The sequence below is a fragment of the Centruroides sculpturatus genome, unplaced genomic scaffold (genome assembly GCF_000671375.1).
Source record: "Centruroides sculpturatus isolate CEXI.00-Female unplaced genomic scaffold, Cexi_2.0 scaffold262, whole genome shotgun sequence".
NCBI classification, from domain to species: Eukaryota; Metazoa; Arthropoda; class Arachnida; order Scorpiones; family Buthidae; genus Centruroides; species Centruroides sculpturatus.
The window spans coordinates 585,094-607,785 of NW_019384536.1; the positions used below are offsets into that span (position 1 = coordinate 585,094).

Consider the following 22,692-nt stretch of genomic DNA (forward strand, 5'->3'; position numbering starts at 1 on the left):
TTAGTATTTCTGTAGTTTCACTGGGAACTGATTTGAAAATCTAAAAGTTTAAATTTTATGCCACAATCTGGTACAAAATACTGCACAACAGTTGGCATAGTTTTAATTTGTTTCCTGTTGGAAGAATCTACTGAAACTGTTACAAAATTTGTTTTATTTAAATATTTGCAAAGCTGCTGAACAACAGTAGTTCAATCACATTAACAATGACAGCTTCACATTTTGTTCTTGCTAGTCTAAACTTTTGTTTCAAAGAGCATCAAAATCAATTTAGATGAACAATTGGCTGACTTCAAAGCTGAGATTGTGAACAGCAACATGAAATGCAAAAGTTGCTTCTTTAGCTGTTATTAAAAATTCTTTGTCACTTAAATCAGTATCTTTAAAATATGACAAATATATTTGAGAAAGTTTCTTCTGCTTTTACTAGGCTTGCCTTATTTTTTGCACATTTCAATTGATTTTTAATGTCTGAATGCCTACCATGAGTTATTGAAAATTCTGAAAAGCACAGTTCAAATTTCACTTTATGAATATGATCACAAACTTTTTCAAAAATGGATAATCCTTTATATTCCTTTTAAAAAATCAATTTTTCAAAAATATTTCCTCAAAATTGATGAAACTTTATGGGTTAATTGTACAGAAATAACCACCATAGCAGATATATTTCAAAAAATTGATAAAAACAATACATTTTATACACTGTATTAATATCTTTAGAATAAAGATGATTGTATAATAATACATTATCATTTTTTAAATTAAAATATTTAAATGTATGATTCTAATATTCTAGATATAGTTTTTAATGAATTTCAAAATAATAATAAAATTAGTTTATTAATATATTTGTTTATCATTGAAGATTGGAGGAATTGTTGTTTTTTCCATTGGAGTATGGACCTTAGCAGACAAAGCGTTTATGGAACGTCTTTTAGGTAGTGACTTGTATACAAGTTCTGCCAGCATTTTAATTGCCACTGGTGTTATTGTTACTGTCATATCATTTTTGGGATGCATGGGAGCTATGAAGGAAATCAAATGCATGCTTTTGACTGTAAGTAATTTTAGCACTTGATGATTATTTTAAATTTTTATGAATTTAATATAATACTGTATTTTAAAATATTGTAAAATTCTTTACTGTTATATATTCAATAAATATGTAAACTTTATAATTAATTTTGACAAAATGAGTATTCAGTAATGATTATAATATAATCTTTTCATTTCAATGTGAATTAAAATCTAAAAAATAACTACTTTGCTTTAAAAAACATTGTCATAAAACTTTTCATTACTAAACATTATTTTCTAATAGTTCATAGTCTTTCCAAATAGTGTAGAATTAAATCATGAAGAAGTATGATATCATATTTCATTGCATAAATGAATATTTAAGTACTGTGGGTGATCGGTTATTGAACAGTTTGGACTGTGAACAAATCAGACAACGAACGCTTTTACAAAAGATTTTTATGTTTGGACAACAAACACATGTTTGGATAATGAACACCTGACAGAACAAACACAAGAAGAAGTGATGCTGCATTTAAGATTTGTAAAACTATATTTTAATGGCATCTATACATGATTTATGGAACGAGACTTTCACAGTTGTTTAATAACCTCTTTTGCACTAGTTAATTTCTGTTCTCAGAATTTTTGTAAGTGCATTACTGAACTTTTTATTTAAAAAACTGATAATATTATGGGGCTTAAAAAGAGTGGAATGTCAAGAATTATGTTCACTATAGAAACTAAGCAAGAGATAATAGCCAAGGTAGAGAGTGGGAAGATGTCTGATATTGTAGGCAGATGACTTCAACGGGTCCATAGTAGATACAGTCTTAGCGAAGAAAGATATAATCAAAAAGACTTAAGCAGATAAAGGAGTAACGAAAATCGCATTTGAGAAACACAGATGTGCCATCCATGAAAAAATGGAGGCTTTTAGTTTGTTATTATATGTAAATAAACATAGTAAGAAAGTATATAATTTATTTATTCTTTAGGGTTCCCAGAATGAATTAATGAAATTCCCACAAAAATCTATGGTAAATCGATAATCGGTTTATGAACAATTCGGATAGCGAACATGGTCTTGGAATGGATTATGTTCGTTAACCAATCATCCACTGTATTGAAATATAACATTATAACTTCAGTGTATAAATATAACATTTTTTACAGATTAAAAAAGTGTTATATTACACAAATCAAAATAATTCTTTATTAATATTAATCTCCATAATAATGGTAGGAAAAAAATTATAATTTTTCATAATGAATACAAGTTTACATTGAAAGAAAATAAGCACAAATGTGTAAGATTTTTTTGGGAATTGATAAATATTCAATTAAGATCTATTTTTAAATGGAAAATACTCATTTTGCTAATAAGTTAGCATAAAGAAAATATTTTAAAAAATATGTAATTTTCAGATTTTTTTTGACAGTGAATTAATAAAAATGTTTACATTTCTATTAGAGAAAAACTTATATATCACATATCAATATAAATATATATCGGTTTAAATTAGTAGAACACTTTTTATCAAAATATATTTTGAGTGACTTAATAATAATATTACGGAACAACAGTTCTCAACTTTTTTGTTTGTCCACGTGGAGTTTTTTTGTGTTTGGGCTTTTTTTGTCTAATACAGTAGAGTGTCGATTATCCGAAAGTCAGTCATCCGAAAGAATTCCAGTTGGCAAATGTTAATTTTCGCCAGTGCTGTGGCGCTGCAATCTTTGGCAATGTCTTGGGCTACTCAAATATTTTACGTTTTTGATACTAAATTTACTTCTGAAGTATAATTTTTTATTGTTTTTATATTTTTCAATATATTTATTTTGTTTGTACAAAATAAAAAAATAATTTTTAACGATACAATAGTCTTCNTTGGAAAACTGTTTGCATGTCATCAGTGGAGATCAATTTTGATGCACTTAGTTCTGTAAAACAAAGTCAGATGTCTCACTTTTAAATATTTTTAAATTGTCTAATAAATATGTTTGAATCTCGGTTATGTTTTATTTTCTTGAAAAAAATAAATATACCTATTTTTTGTGTTTTTTTACATTAAACCAGGCAAGTGTTTGACCTACTGGGAAGCAACGATGTGGTTGAAGCTGTAGCATGCTTGCTTGTTTACTTTAATTAACAAGAAAAAATAAAATAAAAAAAAATAGGTGTGTGGACAGGCAGAAAATATTATTTCTGAAATTTGGCCTGCCTTCTGAAAAGGTTGGCCACCCCTGCTCTTAATCATTTAAAAATTGCTGGAGATTCTCAGTTTATTGTTTAGTAAGACAATGTCATCCAGATAGAATAAAAAATCAATTTTTATATTTCCCAAACTAAAGTTTGTCAATAGTTTTGATTCTTTTCTTAAATTATCCATGAAAATTATAAATAATAAAGGGGACAATGTACATCCTTGCCTCAACCCTAGATTTACTTGGAACAAGTCACCTTTTGTCCTTCTATCTTTACAGCTTATTTGCAGTTCCTAAAGAAGGTTTGAATTCCCAAGTAGAGTATTCTTGATGCCATATTTCTTAAAAACTTCAAAAAGTAATCCTCTAGGCACTCTGCCAAAAAAAAAAGTCTTCTGCAGGTGAACAAATCCCAAGTATAGTTTCTTGTTATATTCTCATGCTTTCTCTGTCAATTGCCTTAATGTAAATATTTGATCTTGGCATCCTCTATTTGATATAAAGTCTATCTGTTCTTCTTCTAGGTCACTTTCAAGATGATTAGTTGAAAATAAATCTTTTACCACTAAAATATATTTATATATATAAACTGAGAAGAGTAAAAAAACTCTTCTCAGTTTATATATTCTTTATAACAGAAAAACTCTGAACTTGTGCAAAAGAAAGATAATAAAATAATAATTCAAGATATAAATTAAACTATATTGTTATAAACTAGAAGTTATAAATTGAACAAAAGTTTTGCCATTTTACTAAGTAGAACATGATCATATTTTTTCCTTCTTTTAAAGTTAGAAATTCTTTCCTTCTTTTTGAAGTTAAGAATTAAAATTTTAACTAATAATCTAAAGGCAATAAATTCATATTTAAATAAAGAAAACATAAGATTCTTATTTATATTCATATGTTATACTTCTCTTCACTCTGAAAATAGCATTCAGTACAGATTTTAGTCCATTTCAAGATTACTTTTGTAAGCAAATTATTTCCAAATATTTTGCATTTATACTACAAAATTACCTATTTTTCTATAAAAATAAACTGTCCTTGTTAGATTGTCAGGATTTTTTATAATGAACAAGAACAATTCACATTATAAAGCTACATTAATTAAATATGAAGAGAATGATTTATATAACATTAGTATGATAATTAGCTTTACATTTTAGCACACAGAAAATGGTCATATATTTAGCTAACAATAACAAGAAATAAAAAGCAAGCATGATTTAAATAAACTATTATGTAATAACTAAATATTTAAGTTTGTATGTTTTTTCGTTATTAGAAGTAATTAGAACCATATAAAAAAAACTAGTCTTTTCCTTTAAACATAACATTGCCAAATGACATGATTTTCTAAGCCAAACAAAACACAAAAATAACAAATTCAACAGACTATGTTTATCCAAAATTTCAAAATAGATTTACAATTGAGTTTAAAAAGAACAAGACACTTACAGCAATTAAGAATCTTTAACTCATTTGTACCACATATAAAGAACAAAGTGAAAAAGTGTATATACATTAACTATATATATATATATAAATACTATAAAGTAAGGAAAATCTTTAATTTAAAGCATAAAGCATTTGCATTACTTCAGAAATACAACTAGGAAAAATCTAATCATGTAAAAGAAACAAAGAATATAACATAAGCATAATCATCCTACATTTTACTTTGAGAAGTGAACTCTTATTTGGAAGAGAATATCATAAACATTAAAAAATTATTTGCTTAGATCAGTGTTTCTCAACCTTTTTCTACTCGCGGCACACCTATGACTCAACACGACTCAACACAGCACACCAAAATTTTATTCCCCTTAAAAATGTATATATTAATTATACTATTAATAGAATTACATTATGCCACTAACCTATTATTATTATTATTTTATTAAATAGACATCAATTCATGTGTTTATTAAAATTTATGAACTTTAATTCGCTGTAGAGCATATAGTGTAGAAAATACACTTATCTACTACTATTAAAATAAATAATTTTACTCATATCTTTTCAATGTGATATTTGCATTTACAATAAAAATAAACAAACACCTTTCTCTAGTCCAGCACACTTTTAATGCGTTGTTTAATTGATATATAATGTTGTTATTTTTAATTACTTAGGTTTAATCTACACGTTTTAGAAGTATGCGCATGTGCTTTAGCGTTAAGTTGTAAATAAGCAATGTGAAATTTTTTGTATTTTTTCGAATACTTTGTTCGTTATATAGTTCGAATTTTGAACTGATGATGATCGATTAAAACGATCGAAAATGTTTTTCAACGCATTAAAAGTGTGCTGGAATAGAGAAAGGTGTTTGTTTATTTTTATTTAATTTTTCCAGTAAGCATTTAGTTATTTGCATTTACTTAGCTGCAACACAAACAGCTGATCCATGGTGTAATCGTTGACAATGCTAGTCTCATTTCTTCATCAACAGATCTGAGTCTCTCTCTCTTTGATGTTTTAATTTCAGTCAACGTCGAGAAGCCCAGTTCACACAAATACGTAGTTGAAAATGGCAATAACATATTAACTGCCATCTCGGAGATAGCAGGTATTCAATCCTTATTGCCAATTAAAATGTATCCACAGGCACTTCGAAGAGTTGTAATTTCAATGTTCTGTCTGCTTTTAATTCCGCAAGTTCCTCTTGTAAATGAATAGGTAAAGATTCTGAAATCGCAGCAAATAGATTATGAACCCAGTCGATATCTTCAACACTGTCTCCAAATTACTTCTTGAACCTCTGCTGCAGGATTTGTAAATGATCCTTTAATTAGATCCAGCATCACTTTATTACCGGAAGCAAGTGACCATACAGTCAAGAACATTTCAAACAAACCATTTTCAATTCTCTGTATCCACAAATTTAGCCTATTCACAAATCCTTGAATCTTATCCATACTAGTAAGAATATTTTTGTTCCTACCTTGCATTTTTCTGTACAGCTCATTCAATAGCACAAAAATATCAGAAAGATAGGCCAACTTACATACCCATTCATCATCTGCAAATAAATCCGTGTACTCGTGCCCCTCGACAGTCAAAAATGCATGTACCTTGTCTTTAAGTTCCAATATTCGCATTAACACTTTTCCTCTTGATAACCACCATACTTCTGTATGTAGTAGGAATGTGGTGTGTTCTGATTCCATTTCCTGACACAAAACAGAAAATAGTCGTGAATTTAGGGGTCTCAATTTGACAAGGTTTATGACTTTTACTACTTCGTCCGGCACAACTTTCAGAGAAGGTGGCAAAGATTTAGCAACAATGGTTTTGCGGTGAATAAGACAATGATCGCATCGTATGTTAGGATTAATTTCACATACTTGAGCTACAAATCCTTTCACTCGGCCTGTCATAGCTGCAGCTCTGTCTGTACAAACACTAACACAGTCCTTCCATTTTAATTCATTTTGGAGCACACATTTGCTAGTTACACGAAATATTTCTTCACCGGTGGCTCGCTCAGGAAATTGTTTGCAAAAAAAAAAATTAGTTACAATTACCATTGATGTACCGAATATAAGCAAGAAGTTGTGCGTGGCCACTAATATCGGTGGACTTGTCGATCTGAAGCAAGAACTTCCGACTGCTGTTGATTTTCTCCTTCATAATGTCTTCAATGTCACTGGACATCTCAATAACTCAGCAACTGATTATGTCATCAGAAAGAGAAATTTTTGATATTTCACTAGTAGCTTCTGAACCCAGGACTATTTTCACCATCTCTTTATAAGCAGGCATTAATAATGTTTCAGCTATTGTATGTGGTTTTTTGGCCTTTACGATAAGTTCAGTTACCTTATAGCTAGCTTCCTGTACTTTGTCCGAAACACATACTGTTGTAGTCATGGATGCTGCTTGTTTTCGGTTTTGTTCCAACAACCAACGAAAATAATTGACATCTTTGTTTGACAGAGAAGAATGTTTTGTTGACAAATGTCATTTCAATTTACTGGGAACCATAGCAACATTAATAAGTTTTTCACCACAAACAATACACTCGAGGATTGGCATGTTTTATCACCAAACCAAAAAAAACCGCAAGATAAATAATTATCACTATACTGCCAGGCCACTAATTTTTTTCTTTTTTTTCGGGATCAATGTTATCACTACTTCTACTCGTCGACGGAACACTCCATACAAGGAATTTGTCCCTCTTAGAAAAAATTAAATAGTCTAATAATACAGTAGAGTCTCGAAAACTCGGCACTCGATAACCCAGCAGTCCGGATAACTCGGCCACACCCTGGCAGGGCAAAAAAATCCTTAGTTAATTAATTTTCATTACAGACAGCCTTATGCCTCATAAAATATTTTTCTGAGGTCTGTCTTATCAGGTAAATTACTGTACACAGTGTATTCATTAATTTTCATTTTCACGTAGTAAAGGCTCTATGCCTTCATAAAGTTCGTACTTTTCCTTTGTTTAAGGGTATTTGGGCAGTTTATTTTCTGTTGTATATTCAAGCAAACAATACATACAAGTACAGTACAGTATTTTCTGAGGAAACACTCATACTTATTTTTTTTTAACCCCATTCCCGATAACCCGGCATTTTCACAAACTTGGCCACCCTTTGGTCCACATTAGGCCGAGTTTTTGAGACTCTACTGTAATGCTAAAAAATAATTTGATAAATTGTATCATATGGGAATGTATTTTAGAGATGGACAAATTAAGTTCTTTGAATAGTCATTATGCAGAATACATTTTGAGTCTAGACGCCACTTCAGCTGCAGATTATTTCATAAGGTAACAATGGTTCTGAGCAATTCAAAGGAATACATAAATATTTTTAAAAATAATTGTTCATAAATACTATTGAATTATTTATATACTGTACAAGTATGTTGAGATTAATGAAATATGTAAAATTCAAATAAAGTAATTTAAGAAAAGGTAGGTAATTGCTACCTGGAGTTTTTAAAAAAGATTATTAATTTAAAAAGAGATTGTAAAATAAATTGATGAATTGAATAAATATAAAATTGATGGCTTATAAATTTTTTAGGATAAAAGTATAAAAATCTAAAATAAAAAAGTTAAAAAAAATCTAATAAAGGAGTATATAATTTTAGTTCCTTTTAAATTTTCATTAGTGTAAAAAATTTTTTTATATTAAAGTATAAATTTAGATTGAATTATTTAGCTAATAAATAAATAGCTGTAATAAATTGATTCACATATTAGGGATAATAAGCCCTCCAATTTATTACAACCTTATTTATTAGGCTAAATAATTCAATCTAAATTAAAGTTGTGGGCTAGCAGCATTATTTAATATTAAACTATAAAAATGAAATTTAGCTAAAAACAATATAAGAATGTTAAAATGTGTAACTTTTTCTATACTTGTTATAAAGTAAGAAAAAACAGGATATAAAGCAAAAGCATTATATAAGGGGCTTTTCCTCATTTTACTTTAATGGACTCTTCTGAGCCTAAATCAACACACATTGCCAAATCTCACTTAAAAATCATCATTTAAATTGATTTTATAATTTTTAAATGTTCATAAAGTTTTTTTTATAACATTTCTTTCTTTCAATAAAATTTAAACATTAGTAAGATCTTACTAAACAGTTTAAATTATATGATTTAAGAAATATATTTAGACAAGTACTTTATTTTGATGTTTTTTATTAAAGCCTGTCTTGTTAGAGTACAAGTTAATACATTAGAAATAAAAATTACAAATATTTAGCAATTAATAAAATGTTTAAAAAAAATACATGTCAAATATATCTTGTAAATTATATATATATAAACCAAAATCTTAAATTTGATTTTTAATTATTTGAAGATTTGAACACTCGGTATTTACATTTTTATATGTAAAATTAAGTTTTACTGAAAATTTTAAAGTAATAATGAAACAGTAAAAACTTTATTTTATTATGCTTTTTAGGTAGAGAATAGAATGCGTACAGAGATGATCATGACCATTCCATTGTACGACAATGATACAGCAGTAACTGATGCTTGGAATGCCGTTCAGTCTCAGGTAAACAAATTAGAATCAATGTGAGTTTTATTGATAAACTGTAATTTAGAGATAAGAGTCCATTATTGAAATTACTGAAATGACTTAAAATTTTTTTATTAACTCAGAATTTCATGTTTAAAATAATTTAAATATTAAATAATCTATTAAATATTCAGTTAACACGTTAACTGCCAGCTGAACCCTGCGTGAGTCACTAGGAATGGTGCCCTTATTTGAGTTGCATGGGTCTTTCAGACCCAATGTTTTTAATATGAAATAATTCAATTTTATCTATTGCATAAAGTACAATTTCTTTGTTGGATTCTGCACTTTGTTTTCTATCTAGTGATATAAATTACTTGCGTATTGACAAAATTAATTTTTTAATATTTATTTTTACGTAATTTGATATGAAAAACGCAAAAAAATAAACATATCAAATTTCAACTTGCTGTAATTTATCTCCTGTTTCACCAATTGCCATCAGGTTTGTTTGTAAGTGGGAAGAAATATGACACTTTCAAGCGAAGTGAGTAGAAATTTCGCACTACTCAGAGAAAATTTGTCAACAGACTCGCATTACCCCCTACTGCGAAAGTCAATAAACGTTCATCGTTTTATGACTATTTTCAACACTTTTCTTCTGAGTTGTAAATCGCCTAATTGTCAAAGATTTTACTTCATTTTACTCATAAGAATGTTGTCTTTATGATTTAATAGATAGTTTTGTAAGATTTTTAGACTTAATTTTACTTTTAATTATTTATCTGATATAGTCGTGTGTTAGGCTTAACTCGATCACCTATTTTCAAAAATTGACATCGTTCAAAATATTATAGAATCCATCAAAATTATTTGNGACATAAATTTTATTTTCAATATTTTATTTTATATAGTCGTGTGTTAGGCTTAACTCAATTACCTATTTTCAAAAATTGACATCGTTCAAAATATTATGGAATCCATCAAAATTATTTTCTGATAGTTTAGTTATAAATGTTTTCTCTGCATGAAATGAAGAGATTGAAAAAATATGGGTGGACCATCAAAAATTCGGCAATTTACGACATGTTCTCGATTCTGTAATTTGTTTTCTTCATAATATAAAATCTTTACAAAGTAATACTTAAAAAATACATCCATGTCAATACCTGAATGTTATAAAAATGCAATTATCAAAAATTTTGTAATTTTCACAATTTGTATTGTCATAATTTATTTNTTCTGAAATTTGTTTTCTTCATAATATAAAATTTTTACAAAATAATACTTAAAAAATACATCCATGTCAATACCTGAATGTTATAAAAATGCAATTATCAAAAATTTTGTAATTTTCACAATTTGTATTATCATAATTTATTTTTATGTTTTTCTGTCGTGCGTTGCGTATTGCGCGAAAAAAAAGTCCTAACACGATTAAACGCAGCGATTTCATTTATAATTACTTAAAATGTAGTTTACGCTCTTGTTTTAGTTTTCTTTTTTTGTTTAGCAATGGAAAATGAATAGATAATAATTTAAAGTATTTTTATCAGATTAATTTAGATTATTAGATTTTACAATAATGATAGCTATGCGATATGATTGTCGCGTAGTTGTAATTTTTTACTTTATATTTTTATTTATTTATTTATTTAAACATTCTGGTTTACAAAACCCTGATGCGGGGATAGAACAAAAAACAAAATATATACATAACCTTAGAAAAATAAATATATACATATTCCACAAATATATCCAACAATGACAACAACATATTATTATATTAATAGAAAATTCCACAAAACTTAAAGAACTACTTGGGAGAACTATCCGAATCTAATTAAGAATTACCTAGCTTAAACTTACCTAGAAAAGAAAAAAACAGTATGTTATAACATGCTCCAAAAAAGTCGGATAGTCTCCCAAGCAGTCCAAACAACCACAGATTAAATAATAGGCAGACCATGCCCCAAGACAAAATTTACATAAATAACCACAACTTTTGCTTTAAGCCTTAAAAAATAAATCAAGATCAGAAATAACTTTTTTAAACTGATTAAATGAAAAACAGGGAACCCCAAATGTGTCCTCACGTAATTTTGACAAAAAACTACAAACAGCAATAATATGAAACACATCCAATGGTGAGTCAGCCACACCACATATGCAACTCTCCCTTCTAGAAAAGAAAAAAACAGTACGTTATAACACGCTCCAAAAAAGTCGGATAGTCTCCCCTACTTTATATCTAATTAGCTCTTATAATGTTTAGGGCCTAATTAGCTAACATATAGATTTTTTTATTTCGTTTGATCGAGTAAGCATCTTCTCAGAATTGTCTGGTGGGAAATTGATTGTGGTAAGAATTAGCCCTTCACTTAAATCAATGTCAGAATGTAAATAAACGTTAGTTAATCNACAACATATTATTATATTAATAGAAAATTCCACAAAACTTAAAGAACTACTTGGGAGAACTATCTGAATCTAATTAAGAATTACCTAGGTTAAATATATCCAACAATGACAACAACATATTATTATATTAATAGAAAATTCCACAAAACTTAAAGAACTACTTGGGAGAACTATCCGAATCTAATTAAGAATTACCTAGCTTAAACTTACCTAGAAAAGAAAAAAACAGTATGTTATAACATGCTCCAAAAAAGTCGGATAGTCTCCCAAGCAGTCCAAACAACCACAGATTAAATAATAGGCAGACCATGCCCCAAGACAAAATTTACATAAATAACCACAACTTTTGCTTTAAGCCTTAAAAAATAAATCAAGATCAGAAATAACTTTTTTAAACTGATTAAATGAAAAACAGGGAACCCCAAATGTGTCCTCACGTAATTTTGACAAAAAACTACAAACAGCAATAATATGAAACACATCCAATGGTGAGTCAGCCACACCACATATGCAACTCTCCCTTCTAGAAAAGAAAAAAACAGTACGTTATAACACGCTCCAAAAAAGTCGGATAGTCTCCCCTACTTTATATCTAATTAGCTCTTATAATGTTTAGGGCCTAATTAGCTAACATATAGATTTTTTTATTTCGTTTGATCGAGTAAGCATCTTCTCAGAATTGTCTGGTGGGAAATTGATTGTGGTAAGAATTAGCCCTTCACTTAAATCAATGTCAGAATGTAAATAAAAGTTAGTTAATCGCCATTTTCATCATTTTCAGCTCTAATTTCGCTAATTTTCATTTTTATTGACGTTATTTAAAAAATGTTTGTTTTGTCAGAAACATTCAGGAGTAAAATTAGCAGAATTACGGCTTTAAAATGAAGAAGATAGCTATTTGTAACGTTTGCTTACATTCTGACTTTAATTATGTGAATTGGTTCTTCACCGGAAAATCCAGACCAGATGGTTCTGAAAAAAAACTCTCATTCGTTGAACTTAAATCAGTCTTAATAGAAATTACCAATTAGAGCGTAATAGTCATAGAAACAAAGATTTTAAAGCTAATTAACAGCAAGAACATCTTCCACAGACTTACTATAGAGAGTTTCCCGGGAATATTTGTTGCTAAATAGTTTTAAAAACATATTTAATGGCTTAAATACTGTCGAATTAGCTAACTTAATGTCTAAGTACATTGAATTAGTTATATAGAAGTAAAAATCGATTTAAAAAGCAAATTTATTGTGATTGTTTACATTTTACTTCGAAGGTTAGAGGCAGGTCTTTTCGCGGCAATTTTTTCCTTTCACAAGTCTGTGATTAGTTAAAGTAATGTCAACAAAGACAGAAGATACCCAATAAAACTTTAGAAGTTTCCCTTTGATTGTTTTCAGCCAACTTCAAAGATTTTCTGTAGAATGTTAGGGGGTTGTATTTACCGAAATATTATGGTTCAGGGGTGATAACAAAATACACATTGCCTTCAACAAAGTCAATCGACCTAGAGAAGAGCGAATTGAAGGAACAGAAGAAGGATAAATGCCCGAAAAGCTTCCATAGACATACCATAAGAAAATAGTTTCTCCAGAATATTTATTGCTAGACAGTTTTGAGACATGCTTACTCATCTAGACATTGTCAAACAACATTTAATTAACAATTTATTGCAATTGTTTACATTCGATTTCCAAGATCATTGCCAAAGGGGGGGAGATATTTCCCCGGCAATTTATAGCTAGACTGTTTTCACAATTTGCTGATTGGTTAGTAAATGTAAAAAAATGCCAACTTGCATCGCCTAATACACGAGGAATCATCATAAGTAATAAATAAAAATTATATGATGAAAATAAAATAATAATTAAAAATTCCTTAGACATNCAACGGAGAAAAATGCCAAGATGGGATAAATTAATATATTTTTTCGTACATAATCGGTTATCCGAAACATTGATCTTCCGAACAACCCCAGTCCCCAATTGATTCGGATAATTGACGCTCTACTGTACTTTAATTGTATATCATAGAAAGTCCTCTCAGCAGGTAGCTTTTAGTTGATCCATGTCTGTTGTTGTGTTGTATGATTTGCTATCCTTGTATTGCTTTGTACATATTTGCTACAATATATTTCTTTTGGCTATTTTCAGCATGTATCACCTAACTGTATTAGTATAGTATCACCTTTTTTACTGTGTATGTTATGCTAATGGGTATTGCTCTGTCTAATGTTACTGTAGTATAATTCTTTCGTTTTTACTGTTGCTTGCTTGTATTATGTACATTGCATTTTGTAGGAATGGGGCTGTTTTCTACTTTTGGCATACAAACCCATTGTTTGATATCACCAACTACTATCTTGTACTATTTATTATCTTGTCAAATACTACAGTGTTTTGTCAATGCATTGTCTGTATGGATAACCATTCAACACTCATCTTGCTTTGTTTTTAACACTTAAGCTTTTGTAAATATTATATCACCTACTGTCATGTCACAAAAACCCTTGTACTTCACTCTTTGTATCATTTAACTATATTTGTATTTTGTTTCTTTATTATAAATGTGATGCAGATGCCTCAGGGATCCCATGGATCCTAAGGTAACTCTTTTCTCTCTTTTCTATCTCACTTTATTTTCCCCTTTCCTCTTACCTCTTCAACTTTACTTATTTCTTTTGATTCAACAATACTTGGGTTATACCTGTGTGTGTGGCCCTTTAACCTTTCTAACAATGATGTCTGTTGTATTGCCTTATTCCATCACAGTTTTTTTTTTTCACTAGTTTCCTTACGATCTTCAGAATTTTGCCATCTGGATGGGGGAAATTCCTAATTTCTTTCTCGTTTTTGAAGTTATTTTAAATGTAGTTAAGAGTTAGATAGAGAAAAGAATTTAACACGAGTTAAATAAATTCTTAAACTATTCTAAAAATAAGGAAAAAAAATGTACAGTATACTATCAATATGATCAGGACTATAGGATTGATAACAACTGAGTATTTTTGTGCTCTGTTACTCTAAGTATTTTTCTTATTTTACATTTATGTGAGTTTTAAAAACAATTTCTGAATTATAAAAGAGCAACCACACACTGGGTTGTATATATCAAAATATGACCTACTTGAACCTATAACCGGTGTGTACAGAGTTCAATCTTCCAAAATGAATGTTTTCTTAATGTATGAGGATGTGTCATATGCCTTAAAAATTTCCATCTCCTCTGACCATTTCAGGTGGTCAATGCGCGGTGTGGTAACAATTAATTGCGCTCTAGTGAAGTCCACCACAATTTCAGGATCAGTGGCATAAGTGGAGAGTGAGGTGGTGCTTCTATTGCATTGTATATCAGAGATATGCTCTTTTAACCTAACCCCCAACGAACATTTAGTCAATTCTGTGTATACCAACTCCCTGTTAAACTGGTTATCCCTAAGCGACACTGTATAGATGCCTGATAATCTTTCCAACGGAAAAGACCGATCCAGTATGGATCGGTCTTTTCCGTTACGTAAGATGTCGAACAAAGTACTACATCTCCTGTATGTCAGGGTAACCTTTTGTTTTTTTGTGATGGTGCTGTATAAAGAACTCAAGATGGGGTTGAACATAAGAGGTATCCTTACATTTTCCATCCTCGTGTTACCAGTTTGCGTCACTACTGTAATGGTGGAAGAAGCCTGCACCTGTTTATGGCACTCTGAAACTTTTTGTATGATGTTGCAGTAACCATGGGACCTGGCAATGTCTTCCAAGTATTTTAACTCTTCTGCGAGCACCTGTTGCATAGAAGAGTGGGTGTAGGCTTGTTTAATCAATGCCCTGAAGGTTGCCATCTTGTATTGGAAAGGATCACACGAGCTTATTGGTATGTGTGTGGATATACTAGATGGTTTGCAATAAACATATGTGCGTATGATGGAATCTTCAAATCTGATATCCAAATTGAGGAAATGGACTCTGCTGCTACTATGTTGCTCTATTTCAAGGGACAGCCCATAGGGATTGTCGTTCATTTTGCTTAGAAAATATGTTAGGTTGAGAGTTATCCTCCATAAGATGATAATGCCATCGACATACCTTTTGTCCTGGAGGAAGTTAGGCAGTGTCCTGCTCTCCAATTGCCTAATAACCAGCTCTCACAGTTCCGAGGGGTGATGTATTCATAAACCAGAGGTGTCCCCCATGGGCAGTTCAATCTCCAGGGATTTGTGTTCGACATCTTACGTAACGGAAAAGATCGATTCAGTATGGAGAGATTATCAGGCATCTATACAGTCCCACTTAGGGATAACCAGTTTAACAGGGAGTTGGTATCCACAGAATCGACTAAACGTTCATTGGGGGTTAGGTTAAGAGAGCATATCTCTGATATACAATGCAATAGAAGCACCACCTCACTCTCCACTTATGCCACTGGTCCTGAAATTGTGGTGGACTTCACTAGAGCGCAATTAATTGTTACCACACCGCGCATTGACCATCTGAAATGGTTAGAGGAGATGGAAATTTTTAAGGCGTATGACACGTCCTTATGCATTAATACAAGAGAAGATATTTGCCTTTTCACGGCATGGCAGAACTTACTGCATACGGAGTGATAGCATTATACTATTTATTATGTGGTAAAGAATAATTAAAAAATTACTGGGGAACATGTGAGATCATTATTAATTATTTATCTCACTCTCATGTATGTTAGGTATTTTGATATAACTTTCTCTTGCGTTTGGACATTATCGTTAAGTTCGAGCACTTTCAAACTCAACAGCGTTCAGATTTGTTCAAATTTTTCGTATTCATGTTCAATCCAGCTGATTTACCTGAAGAAGAACCCAGAAGGGGTTAAGAAAACGTTCGTTTTGGAAGATTAAACTCTGTATGCACCGGTTATAGATTCAAGTAGGTCATATTTTGCAATTTCTGAATATCACTGTAAAAACAATGATTTTATATTTTTCTTTCTCGAAAAAGAAATTTTAAAAATAATATATTTCTAAACACTTCATAATGTATTGCATAACTTTAAATATTATGTAATTTCAATATATTTTCCTAAATTTAAGGATTTTGCATTTAATAGTGTAATGGAATTTCAAGAGAAAATTAAGTTCATTAATTAAATAAAAAATGCTTTAATATTGAACTCAGCTAATTTCGGTTTAATTCCAAAAGGGAAAAACTTTTGAAATTAATTTAAGTTTTATTAGAGCAAATAGATCATAAATTTTAATCAAAATAGAAAAAAATTGCATGAGGATGCATTTTTCCCCTTTTAAACGCCTCTTTCAAAAATAATTAGTGTAATTATTTTGTGAGCTTCCTTAATGTTTTCCTGGCTGTTATATATAACAGAGAGATAGTAAGGCAATTGGTTAAAAAATAATCCCTCAATATTTTTATATTTTTGGATTTGAGGACACATTGATATGTTGAGAAATACAAAAAAGTTCAGGGGTAATTTCTGTATATATGAATGTTGTATGTGTGTGGGGGGGCACAGTTCTGTTCACTCTGTTTGAAGCTTAATAACTCCTGTGCTTTTTTAAAATTTCTGAAATTTTGGAGGGAAGTTCGTTTATTAGGGGGATTGATGCTGTTAAATTTTAGTGGTTAAAGGTTAATGGGGTGAAGAGATAAATGGGGTCATGTGTATCTCCAGTAGGGTTGGACTTAATGACAATTTTATTCATTATTAGCATTTACAATTTTTTACAAAACTCATTCCTACCCTAAAAATTGAGCTTTTTGATGTTTTATAACAGCTAAAAATATAAAACGTTTTTTTAATAAAATATGATAACACCACCACAAATTTTAAATGTTGCCGAGAAAGTTGTGCAACTCATTGCTGATTTATTATATTCTATTTCATAAATTAGCATGATCCCTTATAGTTTTGGTGCCCTCAATCTTCTAAATTTTTTTCTGTGGCCTTCCTGAAATGTTTTGTGGCTCCTGTTTATAACTACTGCTATAGAAGATTAATAATAAGAATATTTTATTTTAGGAATGAAGCATTAGTTTTTGAAATAATTTTACTTATTCATTATATTAAAGACAATATACATATAATTCTGAAATATAGATTTATAATCTTCAATATTTATAGTTAAAAAATTTTCAAAGGCTTAAATGAAGAAAGGTATGAATAGAAGATATATCTTCTATTCATACCTTTCTTCATTTAAGCCATTTCATTTCATTTTATTGAGAGAGAATAAAAAAATAGTTTAATATGCAGAAACATAAACTTACTAAATTAATTATTTAATTAATTAAATTTGGAAATTATATTATTATTATTATTTTTAAAAATGTAAAATATTCTATATAATTTCATTTAATTAAATTTTTGCAAAATTTATTTAGTTCTTCATCATTCTCTTTATGATCTTCATAACAATGCTCGTTGGAGGAATTCTTGCCTATGTCTTCAGAAATGAGGTATGTTGTTCAATTTAGTTTTTTCTAGTTACAACAGATATATTTTAAATTTAACTCTCATAATTTTTTAATTTATTTTATCAAGAAAAAATTTGTTATTCCTATTCAAAGAAAAAATTCAATTTATTAAAGTTTGAATACATTCTTAAATAACATTGAAATGAAATAATATGAACTTTTATATTTACTGTTTTAACTATTGAATATGTTCAGCATTTTCTTTAAATACATATATTCTTATTTTCATGAATATTTAATGTCAAATAAATTCAAATTGATAATATTTCTTGTTAATTGATGTATATTTGACAGATGAATGTGTGATGAAGATTTAAGTGAAAAATTCATTTGTTAAACGTTGATTTAACTGATGCTATTCATATTTGTAATTATTTGTTATGATAGTATTAACACATCATTATTTTGAAAAAAGAAAACACTGTTTCAGATTATTAGTTATACAGTAGAGTTTCGAAAACTCGGCACTCGATAACCCAGCAGTCCGGATAACTCGGCCACACCCTGGCAGGGCAAAAAAATCCTTAGTTAATTAATTTTCATTACAGACAGCCTTATGCCTCATAAAATATTTTTCTGAGGTCTGTCTTATCAGGTAAATTACTGTACACAGTGTATTCATTAATTTTCATTTTCACGTAGTAAAGGCTCTATGCCTTCATAAAGTTCGTACTTTTCCTTTGTTTAAGGGTATTTGGGCAGTTTATTTTCTGTTGTATATTCAAGCAAACAATACATACAAGTACAGTACAGTATTTTCTGAGGAAACACTCATACTTATTTTTTTTTAACCCCATTCCCGATAACCCGGCATTTTCACAAACTTGGCCACCCTTTGGTCCACATTAGGCCGAGTTTTTGAGACTCTACTGTAATGCTAAAAAATAATTTGATAAATTGTATCATATGGGAATGTATTTTAGAGATGGACAAATTAAGTTCTTTGAATAGTCATTATGCAGAATACATTTTGAGTCTAGACGCCACTTCAGCTGCAGATTATTTCATAAGGTAACAATGGTTCTGAGCAATTCAAAGGAATACATAAATATTTTTAAAAATAATTGTTCATAAATACTATTGAATTATTTATATACTGTACAAGTATGTTGAGATTAATGAAATATGTAAAATTCAAATAAAGTAATTTAAGAAAAGGTAGGTAATTGCTACCTGGAGTTTTTAAAAAAGATTATTAATTTAAAAAGAGATTGTAAAATAAATTGATGAATTGAATAAATATAAAATTGATGGCTTATAAATTTTTTAGGATAAAAGTATAAAAATCTAAAATAAAAAAGTTAAAAAAAATCTAATAAAGGAGTATATAATTTTAGTTCCTTTTAAATTTTCATTAGTGTAAAAAATTTTTTTATATTAAAGTATAAATTTAGATTGAATTATTTAGCTAATAAATAAATAGCTGTAATAAATTGATTCACATATTAGGGATAATAAGCCCTCCAATTTATTACAACCTTATTTATTAGGCTAAATAATTCAATCTAAATTAAAGTTGTGGGCTAGCAGCATTATTTAATATTAAACTATAAAAATGAAATTTAGCTAAAAACAATATAAGAATGTTAAAATGTGTAACTTTTTCTATACTTGTTATAAAGTAAGAAAAAACAGGATATAAAGCAAAAGCATTATATAAGGGGCTTTTCCTCATTTTACTTTAATGGACTCTTCTGAGCCTAAATCAACACACATTGCCAAATCTCACTTAAAAATCATCATTTAAATTGATTTTATAATTTTTAAATGTTCATAAAGTTTTTTTTATAACATTTCTTTCTTTCAATAAAATTTAAACATTAGTAAGATCTTACTAAACAGTTTAAATTATATGATTTAAGAAATATATTTAGACAAGTACTTTATTTTGATGTTTTTTATTAAAGCCTGTCTTGTTAGAGTACAAGTTAATACATTAGAAATAAAAATTACAAATATTTAGCAATTAATAAAATGTTTAAAAAAAATACATGTCAAATATATCTTGTAAATTATATATATATAAACCAAAATCTTAAATTTGATTTTTAATTATTTGAAGATTTGAACACTCGGTATTTACATTTTTATATGTAAAATTAAGTTTTACTGAAAATTTTAAAGTAATAATGAAACAGTAAAAACTTTATTTTATTATGCTTTTTAGGTAGAGAATAGAATGCGTACAGAGATGATCATGACCATTCCATTGTACGACAATGATACAGCAGTAACTGATGCTTGGAATGCCGTTCAGTCTCAGGTAAACAAATTAGAATCAATGTGAGTTTTATTGATAAACTGTAATTTAGAGATAAGAGTCCATTATTGAAATTACTGAAATGACTTAAAATTTTTTTATTAACTCAGAATTTCATGTTTAAAATAATTTAAATATTAAATAATCTATTAAATATTCAGTTAACACGTTAACTGCCAGCTGAACCCTGCGTGAGTCACTAGGAATGGTGCCCTTATTTGAGTTGCATGGGTCTTTCAGACCCAATGTTTTTAATATGAAATAATTCAATTTTATCTATTGCATAAAGTACAATTTCTTTGTTGGATTCTGCACTTTGTTTTCTATCTAGTGATATAAATTACTTGCGTATTGACAAAATTAATTTTTTAATATTTATTTTTACGTAATTTGATATGAAAAACGCAAAAAAATAAACATATCAAATTTCAACTTGCTGTAATTTATCTCCTGTTTCACCAATTGCCATCAGGTTTGTTTGTAAGTGGGAAGAAATATGACACTTTCAAGCGAAGTGAGTAGAAATTTCGCACTACTCAGAGAAAATTTGTCAACAGACTCGCATTACCCCCTACTGCGAAAGTCAATAAACGTTCATCGTTTTATGACTATTTTCAACACTTTTCTTCTGAGTTGTAAATCGCCTAATTGTCAAAGATTTTACTTCATTTTACTCATAAGAATGTTGTCTTTATGATTTAATAGATAGTTTTGTAAGATTTTTAGACATAAATTTTATTTTCAATATTTTATTTTATATAGTCGTGTGTTAGGCTTAACTCAATTACCTATTTTCAAAAATTGACATCGTTCAAAATATTATGGAATCCATCAAAATTATTTTCTGATAGTTTAGTTATAAATGTTTTCTCTGCATGAAATGAAGAGATTGAAAAAATATGGGTGGACCATCAAAAATTCGGCAATTTACGACATGTTCTCGATTCTGTAATTTGTTTTCTTCATAATATAAAATCTTTACAAAGTAATACTTAAAAAATACATCCATGTCAATACCTGAATGTTATAAAAATGCAATTATCAAAAATTTTGTAATTTTCACAATTTGTATTGTCATAATTTATTTTTGTTTTTTTCTGTCGCGCGTTGCGTATTGCGCGACAACAAAGTCGTAACGCGATTAAACGCAGCGATTTCATTTATAATTACTTAAAATGTAGTTTACGTTCTTGTTTTAGTTTTGTTTTGTTGTTTAGCGATGGAAAATAAATAGATAATAATTGCAGATAACAATTTAAAGTATTTTTATCAGATTAATTTAGATTATTTGATTTTACAATAATGATAGCTATGCGATATGATTGTCGCATAGTTGTAATTTTTCACTTTATATCTAATTAGCTCTCATAATGTTTAGGGGCTAATTAGCTAACNGAACAGTGTTCTTCATTGTCTTGCTAGTTAACAATTTTTTTTTTTCTTTTAATATGAACTTTCTGTAATTATATTTGACAATCTAAAATTTGTATTATAGCAATGAACCTTTTATTTTTACAAAAACAGCTCTTTGATACAGTCAACAGTTAGGCTCATCTTTATTATATCATACTGTGACATAAAATTCTCATAAATTACTAGTTGTTTCTGGATGATTTTCTTAAAACTTATTGATGCTTATGGATGCATCAAATTTTCTGATTTTAATAAAATTTATATAAAAATCACCCTTGGACCTAGATTAGTAATATCTATATCTCATTGATATTAGCAACATGTCCTTTGTTGTATATTGAGCTTAGTTTGAATATTGGACCTATTTTGTGTCTAATACAGTGATACTTCAGTATACATCCAATTCAAAATGCGTCCTGTTTGGATGAAACAAATTTTGCTCAGTATACAACTTAATTCAATTATACACGCCATCTATGAACAAGTAGCTGTCTCGGTGTATTAGACCAGACTAGATGTGCACGGTGCCACAGTTTATAACTTTGTTAAATTTCTTCTGATTTGTAAGTAAAATTTCTTCTAATTTGTAAGTAAAATTTTATTGCTTTTATTAATCATGAATTGCAAAAAAGGCAAATGAAAATCAACAGAAAACTAAAAAAATGACTAGAATCACAATGGAACTGAAAAAGATTGTTGAGAAATATGAAGGTGGTATGCATGTTCGTGATTTAACTGTTGCATACCGTATTCCGAGAACAATGATATCGACAATCGTGAAAAATAAAGACATTATTAAATCTGCTGACGTTGCGAAAGGGGTTAAATCAATTTCTAAACAGAGATTGAAGACATTAGATCATGTTAAGAAATTACTTTTGTTTTGGATAACTGAAAAACAGTGTGC

At 28.9% G+C, this 22,692-nt stretch overlaps 1 protein-coding gene across 4 annotated transcripts in view; it reads left to right on the plus strand.

The window, feature by feature from the left end:
• The window catches only part of LOC111623253 (CD151 antigen-like), an 86,551-nt gene that overhangs the window by 52,145 nt on the left and 11,714 nt on the right, over nt 1-22,692 (plus strand). For all 4 annotated transcript variants that reach the window (XM_023365772.1, XM_023365775.1, XM_023365771.1 and 1 more), the window contains 3 exons: nt 869-1,060; nt 18,020-18,094; nt 20,280-20,375. In XM_023365772.1, coding sequence (XP_023221540.1) covers nt 869-1,060; nt 18,020-18,094; nt 20,280-20,375 — 363 coding nt within the window. The remainder of the gene's footprint in view (nt 1-868; nt 1,061-18,019; nt 18,095-20,279; nt 20,376-22,692) is intronic.